The 10,527-nt window shown below is 41.0% G+C and overlaps 1 protein-coding gene across 1 annotated transcript in view; it reads right to left on the bottom strand.

Annotated features, from left to right (window-relative positions):
• The window catches only part of FERMT2 (fermitin family member 2), a 78,258-nt gene extending 71,445 nt beyond the window's left edge, over nt 1-6,813 (bottom strand). Inside the window, exons 1-2 of the mRNA XM_012663821.1 lie at nt 6,564-6,813; nt 6,011-6,176 (exon numbers count right to left, since the gene is read on the bottom strand). Of these exons, the coding sequence (XP_012519275.1) occupies nt 6,011-6,167 (157 nt within the window). The 5' untranslated portion in view covers nt 6,168-6,176; nt 6,564-6,813. The remainder of the gene's footprint in view (nt 1-6,010; nt 6,177-6,563) is intronic.
• Between the last annotated feature and the right edge of the window lie 3,714 nt (nt 6,814-10,527).

Genomic DNA, 10,527 nt, shown 5'->3' with positions numbered 1-10,527 from the left:
TATGCAGGGACTTTCAATGCCACTGAGAAACTAATCAATCTCATTTGTATAGCACTAATAGTTTCTATAAAGCAACTTCAAGTGTATTATCTCATTTAATTCTCACCAAAACCTATGAGGAATTTTTTTTAATTTTTATTTTACAGAAGTCAAAACCCACTCAGTAGGTTGAATTAGTTGTGCAAAGATCATACAAACCAGTTAAGCGGCAGTGCCAGAAGTTGTATTCAGATCTGACAAATTAGGCAACATGTTTCTTATTAATCTGTGTATCTATTAGTACCTACTACAGTCTGAGGACAGCTGACATTACAGGAAATCTGTATCTAATGATGTCTAAAAATATTATCCACAGCTTATCTAATAGGAAGCTAAGAAGTAATGTAAATTTTAAAGTATATGAAACAGAACCTATAAAAATATCACTCTTAAGTGAAATGCACAGATAAAGAACCTTATTTTAAAAAGATAAAACAATGTCTTGAAAGACAAAGGCTGAAGAACTATTCTGCAGGGTGGCCGTAAAGTTTGGAAACAGATACTATTATTTTACTTGTATCTTAATGTAGTATCAATAAGCCATTATTATATATTCTCCTGCGGTTCCACACTTGGTGTCTATTCTGTATATTAAAGGAGATTAAGAGACCAATTTGATGACAACTAAATGTGGAATGAGATCCCAGATGGAAAAAAGCAAAGGCCATTACTGGGACAACAAAATTTGAATATGGACGTATATTACAGTATTGAATCAATGTTAAATTTCCTGAATTTGAACACTGTACTGCTATTATGTAAGAGAAGGTACTTGTTCTTAGGTGATACGTACTTAAAGTACTTAAGGATGAAAGGTTAAGATGTCTGCAACTTACTCAAATGGCTCCAACAAATGTGTTTGTGCAAAGAGTGCAATGCGCACCACCCAAAGAATGGACATTATTTGAAACTCAGACTTGGGGGGGGGGCAAGGGCAACATATGTAATCTAAACATCTGTACCCCCATAATATGCGGAAATAAAAAAAAATGTGTTTGTGAGTATAGAGCATTCAAATGGCAAAATGTTAACTAGTGATCTAGATGAAGATTATACAGTAGTCACTAAATCACTCCTTAAATTTGAAGTTTAAAATTTTTAAAAAATTAAGTGTTGAAGATAAAAAGTAAAACTTTAAATATTTTCTTTTGATTTTCTCCAATAGCTATTAGATATTTCCAACAAGGTCTTTTGTAAAGAAATGAGTAAAACATAAATTCCTTTTAGTGTCTCTATAAGTAACTCTATTTGGAAACAGTTTTTATCTTAAAAAACTGGGTATTAAATATGGCAGCAAAAAAACCCAAAAAAACCCACGCATGACAGCAAATACCCCATAACATGTTCAAGGAGTATCTCAAACTTTATTAGGTGCCATAGAATTACGGTGAAATTTATTTACTGTCCTCTATTTTTAAGGAGCTTAAAATTTGCTAAAGAAACAGATAGAATTCAGTATGTAGTTCCTATGAATCACTAATAGTATTCTAAACACTGGCTAAACCTGCTATCAGACCTGATTAAGACCCAATTCACTTTAACATTTTACCATTAAGTGGTTCTCCCACCCCACCTCCAAAGATTTTAAAAAATTTCTTATAATCTTAATATATTTCACTATGAATGCAATGAAGATGCAGCATGTAGACATTTAATTTCCATGTACTCAACCATAAGCCCTCAGGGAGAAAAACTGAGGATTTCAACAGCGTAGACACCATTTCACCAAAAAAGCATATGCCTTCCCCAGGGAGCCCTAAGCATGAGTCTGAGAAGGGAGCTGTCCAGTTACATATGCATATCTCTCCCTGTGTGCATCTTGCCAAGCTCTGATCCTAGTGTTTAAAGTATTTTTTTGTGTAACAAAGCCCCTAACGCAAGCCAACTTCTTTGGCACTCAACTAAAGAGACTTATTTTTGGAGTTCCTAGAGGAAAAACTACCTATTTTCTACTTCTGTGAGATTCAATGAATGTATAGCATACTTAAGGATCACTTTAAAGGATTTTTAGTGTAATTTTGCTAAAATCTACTTCTTTTTTTGGTCATGTGTGCAGACTTTACGACCTAACTTGATCTTAACATGCAACTCCAACATAAATGTACTTTTTTCATTATTACATGGCAAGAACATGACACACTTGAAAGCAGGGACTACTTCTTTCTAAAGGCCACATTCAGAAACATAATCCTCAAATTTTCTAAGGCAACTCTCTCTATTTTTTTTTACTTATTCCTGAGTCCCCCAACTTGCATTTTTTTCCTCTGGATCATTATCTGACCTGATCTAACCCAACTTCTACATTCCTCATACTCATAGAATCAGAGCTAGGAGAAACTTAGCAATCACCCTGTCTATTTTTCCCTCTAAGCTAACAGAGCTGGAGGTCGGACACTTCCATTCATTCAGCTCCATATTACAATAAGTTCCTTACTCTCTACCTAAAATGAATTTTTATAGAAAGGTAGAAATTATATGTGAAAGTTTTAAAAAGATAATTTTTACGAAATGATACTAAAACTCACTGAACACATCCACCAAGTATAAAAGGCAACCATCTCTTTGGTATTCAGAGTCCTCAATGCTGACTAAACTCTGAATCCTACTGAGCACAAAGGTTTTCTTTAATCCTTCTCAATGACTGCCAGAAGAATCCCACAAAATTGGGATTTTTCCCAATTCTTTACAAAATTTAATTTTTAACACAATTATTTTACAGTTTCATTCTCTGATGTCTTATTTTTATAATCCTTATCCCTAACGTTTTATATTTTTTCTTTAAAAAACACTATACACATTTGAAATTTGTTTTAAACAAAAAAACACTAAATTTTAAAAATTCTATTTAAAGCTTTCAATTTGGATGTTTAAAAAATAAATGGGTGAAAATAATTTTTCATTTTCAAGATGAGGTATAAACATTGAGGGAATCAATTATTTGTCTAGTATCAGCATAGACTGAGTCACAGATGAAAAAGACTTTGTCATATCAGGATATAATTCCCTAAAGCTCACTTCTTCATGGCATACAGTCTTTATTTTCTTTGAAAAGATTAATGCAGAATGACAAATGTGTTTTATACTAAGATTTAAAAAAGAACTTGTAGATCTTTGAAGTCATAAATCTAAGAATCATATTTTAATGACCATAACTGAGGTGCATAAGTTCTTTATAAGATACTAACTAATTCAAGGTGACACATGAGGAGAAAAAAAATTCTAACTAAATCCAAAGATATTGCTGACCCATACTGAGGAAACATTATTTACGTTTTTGTCTTACTTAATTAAAATGCCTCAGTCTGAGATAAACACTGTAGCTTTCCGATAGGACTGAGCGTAGAGCTGTGTCGTAACTTTTTGATCACAGGCCTCTTTGAGAAACCAATGAAAGCAAACAAGCCTCTTCCCAGAAACTTCCATATGTGCATACACACAAATTTTAATACAATGTTGAGGAGAGGAGTCATTCTGGGATCTATTAACTCCAGGGAAATCATTGCTGTCACCAACATTAAATGCAAAGACAAACTTAACATACAATGGTTCCAACAAGATTAGGAAGTTATCAGGCAGTTTGGAGTTTGAAGATGTAGGTTAATGGTGCTGTACCTTCTGCCATAATTGCTCCAAGGCCATAGTAGTCTGATTCTGCTAATTGCCCATCATTGTTCTGAGGCCATCTCATCCCTAACCGTGATCTCCACCTCTTGTCTAGAATGCAAGTCTACTTTAGCCACTGCTGGCAAGTTGTCATCCAGTCTCCCCCTTATTTAGTACCTTTAGCGACAGAACTCAGGGCTTCAAAAGGCAAGCCATTCCAGTTTCAGGCAACTCTAAAAAATTACAAAGTTCTTTTCTCATTTGACTAGCCCGGTTTGTGGATGTTTTCAACACTTTCCTGCTGAATTTTTCTTCTGTTTACTTGCCAACAGGTTAACAAAATAGTTTACTATTCAAAGTATCATGTCCTAAAAACCAGGAGCAAAAAATTGTCTAACTCTACTTTTACCAACAGGAAAGTCAGAATTATGCTGAAAAGTACTTTCTATTTGGAACTCAAAGCACAAGAGGAATCATATTTGTTCAATTCAAGAAAGATGCAAGGTTCCCATATGCACAGCACTTTGTTAGGCTTCTTTCTATGCACAAAAAAATTAAAAACGCATCAGCATAAAAAAGATTAAGATTATAGTCACTTAAAATTAACATCAATTCTGTCTGCATACAATTTATTCTCCATATTTCTATTTATGACTGTGAATCTATAATAAACAGTTCTAATCAATGCAAAATAAATATAGAAATCATTATTTATTCATTAGATAAAGCCTGGCTTTCGAGAACTACAAGTTGTCTCAGTCACCTTCAACAGCTCCTTTTTTTGCAATATAAATAATATCTCATTGAGACCAATGTATTAAGGCCCATTTATCATATATTTGATAATCTGATACAAATGCTTGTTTCCTTTGAGAACAAAGGAAATATAAACATCACATTTGATATTACCATCCTTAAATACTTCCATACCAGTACTAGACAAAAAAGGTTCATACACATTTTGCAGCGATTTACTTATTCAAATCAGATAAAAACACTGTTAACTGCCAGTTAATTGGTTAAGCAATAAGGTGAAACCTAATTTCCAAAGGGCTACCTAGGAGGGCTCTCTTTCCTAGGCTACGTCTCCCAGAGCCAAACAATGAACGGTCTTAGGAAGAGGCTACCTTGTAAGGAGCTTCTTTTTGATCCTTCAATTAAACTTCCTACAGCGGCAGAAGGCAGGTCCACCTAAATGAATTCTGCCTTATTTTGCAAATTGCATCAGAGCGCCATTTCAGTAAGTTTATATGGTAGGTATACAATAATCCCCTGATAAGAAATAGATTTCCTGATACATAACCACTTCTCTACTTTTCCAGTGTGGCTTGAAGAATGAATGCTGTGTTTTAAAAAAGACCAAAGAAAGAAAATCCCTCAAAAAAGCCCCCAAAACCAAAAAACAATTCCAGCCTAGAAAGACAATGCCACACATATCACCTTATCCCACAGCTGTATTATATACAAAAGGCACTTTACAGATCATGAAGACAGTCCTCTGAGCATCTCTCTTATGATAAAATGATCTCTTTAGTTGATTCTTCCAGCTAAAAAATGGTTTCATTCATGACAAAATGTGTAGTGCAAAATTCTTATACTTCGTATTGTAAGATATCCGATTATTTAAAACTGAGTCAGAATCAATCCAGTATATATTTATACTCAAGCAAATACTGTCGACTTCGAATTAGTTCAATAAAGTGCTTTTTAACACAAAGTTATTTCACTGGCATGCTATTAATATAAAATTGAACGCTCGAAATAGTTTACTTCGAACACGGTCTGTGTAGACACCAAGTTTGTCAAACAGTGCCCCACCCCTCGTAAGAGTGGATGACTGGAACATTTTAATGCACTCAACCGCGTAACAGTACAGCTACAAAAACTTCATATTGGCGCCAGCAGTTGCACATTTACCAGTACGTTTTTTCTTAAATGGATTTTGTGTCATCCTCAATACCAAACGTCACCAACACTGAGGTACACTTCAGAAACAGATGACCACAGACCCTATATCACCCTCCCAACATTCATTTGCATACTTTCCTCATTTCTTTCACTGAAGTAGGTAGATGTTAACAATTAAGGAATTCCCCGCCCCCGTAACTACGCAATTAAGTTTGTAATTGCAAGACTCGAATCACATTATGAAAATTCAAAGAGTAACAAAACAAAACAAGATGCAAAGGGGAACAGGTCTATCTGCTTAAATAACACAAAATTTTAAATTTTTAAAAAAGCATGTGCGGGATGCCAAGATTTCCAGATTTCCAAAATCCGCCCCTCCCCCCGCCGCAAGTCTCTTTCCTCTCCTTCCCCCCTCCTTTCTGGGAAGTCGCGACTTTGACGCGGCTGGGATGCTACTCACCGAGTTTCTCCACCAACTTCAGCATCACCCCTCCAATGTGCACCTCCCCGGTCACTCTCAGGGTGACATCGCGGTTTAGGTCCGTTACATGGACACTCAGTTCCCACGTCCCATCCGCATAGCAGCCATCTGGCATCCTTATCCCGTCCAGAGCCATGGCTCCTTCCTGCGAGCGCGGAGGAAATGGCTCTCGTAAGCGTCACTCCCCCAAAGGAAAGCGAATCCCACCGAATTCGCGGTGTCGGCCGCGGGGTGGGAGAAAGTGGAGGACGCGGGGGTTCCGCGCAAACTCGGGCGGGCGGCGGTGGGGCCGGGCTGCGGGCAGCACTCTGCGCCCCGCGCCCCTGCCCGGCGGCCGCGCCGCGCTCACCCCCGCGGCGATCCTCTGAGCCCTCGGCGGCCCCGGCGCCGCCCGTCCGCCCCGCACAGTCCCAGCCTAGCGGACCGCGGCGGGCTTCAGCTGCCTGCCGGCCGGGAAGCCGCCGGAGACTTAACATTCCTCCTCCCAACCCGCGCTCCCCCTCAGATCCCAGCCCGGGTCCCGGCCGCTCACCGCGCGCTCCTCGCACTCCCGGCCTGGGGCTCGCGCGGCAGCAGGCGTGGGGGTGGCGGCTAGCGGGGCGGCGGCGTCCGCGTCCCGCTCCTCAGCCGGCGAAGCGCTGCTCCGGGCCGGAGCCGCTAATGGAGTCCCGTCGTCGCGGCCCCTCGCCTGCTCCCCGCGCTCCACCCCTCTCTCTCCGCCCCCTCAGTCCGAGTCCGGCTGGGGCTGGGCGCGCCTGCTCCCTCCTCCCCCGCCCCGCTGAGCGGGCCCGAGCGGGTCCGGCCGGCCTCGCCCCTCCCCCACCCTCCCCGCGGGTGCGCTCCGGGGAGGGGGCTGCGCAGCCTCCGGGGCGAGGGCGGGCGGCTCGCGCGGCGGGGTGGGGGCTGCGCGGGGGGGTGCGGGGGGCGCCGGCGGCGGCGGCGGCAATCTCAGCCCTGCGGAGTGCTGCCCTTTTATGGAAATGAAGGACCCAGCGCAGGGCTTGAATCCAACATCCGGGCTCTCGGCGGCGGGCCCTGAGGAGGGGGAGCGGAGGGAGCGCGGGCGGCCTCCCCTGGGGGCGCGGGTGAGCGGAGGGGCGCGCCCTTCCGCGCCCCCGGCTGCGGCTTTGCGGGGGCCCGCGTTAGTGGGTGTCTGTGCTCCCAGCCAGAGGAGGGGGCTTGCGCGTGAGAAACGGCCGCAGGAAATTCCCAGAGCAAGGTCGTTTTCAGGGAACAAAGTCCTCCTGCCCCCTCCCCACACCTGGAGTGAGTCCAAAAGTCTCAGGGGTGTGAGACGTGCCGCACCCCGGGAGCTGGAGAGAGGAATTTGGGATGTAGAAACTTTAAAAAGTAAATGCCCAAGCCAGCTCCGTGAACATCCCACAAAAGAATGAGAAAACCCAAGAGGGAGGTGAACCACAAAAATTGCTTTGCAAGCAATGTCCGGCACTATCAGCAACTCCTACTGGACTCCCAGGAGTTTGCAGGCGTCCTTAACTTATTCGGAAGCTCCCACCAGACACTAGTCAAACATGCTCTGCGATGCTCTCGTTTGAGGCGCGGGGGAAAGACACAACTCAGTTGTACGAATTTTACTCAGAAACCGTTTCCCCAGCCTCTCCAGCTCTTTGTATGTATTTGAGTATTTTTATATGCGATTTCAAACTAACAGTCTATTAAAGCTTTCAGATGGATGTGCATCCTCCACCCCACCCTCAGCCACACCTTGAAGAATTTTAATAACTCTGGAACGGTGCCTGCAGGGACAGGGAAGAGCTAAAGAATTTTACCTGTTGAATACTGACTTGTGATGGAGAACTGGTCCTTCTGTTCCCTACTTTTCTTCCACTTCCCCCATTTACTGTTGTACTGTGTTGAGGGGACTCGGTTCAGAAACAAGAAGCCAGGGTAACTGCCCCACTAGCAGATGCGCGGCTCAAAAAATTTAGGTCAGGAAGACTCACGTAAGATACCTCTTAATTATAACACCCCAGTTTTAAAAGTCTCATAGTCTTCTCGAACTGTCTCAAACACTTTGAAAGGGAAGCCACCAGGCAATAACCCTTTGTTCATTGACACAACTGGGAAACAAGATTAGGGACCTCAAGAAAGCGGTGAGACCCTTAAAGGAGTGAAAGAAGCGAAATTTAGTCAGATGCCAGAGGTTTGGCACAAAAAAATAGGGAAAACCACTACAGTGTTTTTAGCTAGTCATCATGGAGAAATTGATGCCTTCAGTCTCTAGTCTCTCTACTCCTCCATTTATTTTTACTCATGGATGTCCCACATAGTTCACTTGCAAGCAGTATGAATGTCCAGAGAGGAGAGAGTGTTTATGTAAATTATGGTGTTGAAAGTATGTAGGAAAGTGTTTTTAATAAAATAGAAAATTGCTCGTCAGGGCACAAAACTGTGCAAAAGTGGACATATAGCTGTAAAATCACAAGCTTATTTATTTTTAAATATTCAGAGAAAAAAGACTGGAAAGGTGGTGAGATCATGGGAGTTTTTTATTTCTTATATTCTTTATTTTCTATAAACTCAGAAACCTTGCATACAAGACTTTTCTATCACCACCTAGAAGTGCATCCAGCATCTCAGTTTTTCTGTACATGCCATTAAAGAAACAATAGGTCTGTCCCATGGAGAAATCTCATTGTTGGGAAAATCCCCACTTTTAAAATTTACCTATTTGTTCATTTCCCCACCTTATCCCCAAAAGATTTATGGCAATGTATAATGATGCATAAACTATGAGATAGCATATATAAGTGGCACAACAAGAAAAAAAGGTGGGTGGAGTTGGGGAGTTTAAGGGGGAGGGCAGATTTAAAATGGAACTGGGAATGAAGCTAAGAGTTGTACCTTAATGACCTCTGCACATGCTCCACTAAGCTCTGAATAACTATGGCTTCTCACATGTGTCTTTATAGAACCAAAAATATACTTGTCCCTCCAGAATATTCCCTTTCCTCAGACAAAATTATTGAAGCTGACTGTCGTGGCTCAGAAACCCTTTTAATACAGATGGTCCCTGACTTATGATTTTTTTACTTTATGGTTGTGTGAAAGCCATATGTTTTCAGTAAAAATTACAACTTCAAGTACCACTACAACCATTCTCTTTTTCACATTCAGTACAGTATTCAATAAATTGCATGTGAGATTCAACACTTTATTATAACACAGGCTTTGTATTAAATGATTTTGCCCAACTATAGAGTAAGTATTTTGAGCATGTTTAAGGTATGCTAGGCTAAGCTATAACATAATGTTTGATAGGTTAAGTGTATTAAATGCATTTTTGACTTATGATATTCTCAATTTATGATGGTTTATTGGACCGTAACTCCATCATAAGTTGAGGAGCATGTGTACTCAGTTTCCACATTCTAGTTGTTTTCCCACTCTCCAGTGAGAGTTACTTTCTGACAACCCTCCACCGCAGTGCCTACTGCTCTGACTACTGTGCTATCTTTAATCCACTTCTGTGAATGTTCCCTACATTTAGTGATGGGGGGAATTTTAATATTATAAATAACTACCCCATTTCTTAACATTTGAAATAGCTTAAGTATAGCTTTATAAGAGGCCTTACTAGCTTTAGAAAGTCAGCAGTTATGTTTAAGCAATATCATGCACAGGAAGGCAGACGCCCTCAGTTAAGTACCGTTGGAGGAATAATTAGATTAGAATGAGTGCAACTGGAACCTTCAGACCCTCTTTTTGAGTATTTCAAGCTGTTGTTTGCTTTGAAGATTAAAGAGGAGTCAGACTGGAATCTCTGAAACTGGAATTCTTTCTTCTAGTTTATCAAATGAGGCCTTCGAGTGCATTTCTTAAATGTTTACTTCCACCTAAGGTTTTCCAATGTATTCAAATGTAGAAATCCCCCACTAGAACCACTAAGACAATGCAATACTTGTGGTACTTACATCATACTGAAAAGTAGCCGAGAACTCCAGTGTTTGGAAGAACAGCTCAAGCATTGAAAGCAGCAATATCCAAATAAGGTACCAAGCACTGAACTTAGATTTAGACAGAACGATACCTCACAGATCTGCCGTCAAATACCGCCCTTGGGCTTGGTAATCCTCAAATTGACTTTAGCTTTTTCTCTGAGCTTGTTTACGCTGTGCTTTGTATTTCTAACAGGTTAATACAAAATATAACCACTGGGTTTGAAAGAAGGAGAGAGGTTGGGGACAGAAGAAAATAAGAGAAGGTTTGTATGAGTGTGAATGTGTAAGGAGGGGGCTTAAGAAATGCAAATGAGGCCAGCAAGATGAACTATTAATTATTTCTGTCAAATACCAGGTGAGCAGAATTTTCTCCTTGTCTCAGGGATTGCCCCAAATGGAATATGCCAATAAAGCTACTAAGGAGGTAGAAATCAAGGGGGCTGGGGTTTGATCAAATAATGGAAAGGAAGGATGCAGAAGCCACTTTTTGGATAGAACTGGGCAGTGACTGTAATCAAGAAAAGGACTGGCAAA

This window comes from Propithecus coquereli, unplaced genomic scaffold (genome assembly GCF_000956105.1).
Source record: "Propithecus coquereli isolate 6110/MARCELLA unplaced genomic scaffold, Pcoq_1.0 Scaffold83, whole genome shotgun sequence".
In the NCBI taxonomy this organism is placed as follows: domain Eukaryota; kingdom Metazoa; phylum Chordata; class Mammalia; order Primates; family Indriidae; genus Propithecus; species Propithecus coquereli.
The sequence above is the reverse complement of the archived record's forward strand: the minus strand, read 5'-3'. Positions and strand labels throughout refer to the sequence as shown.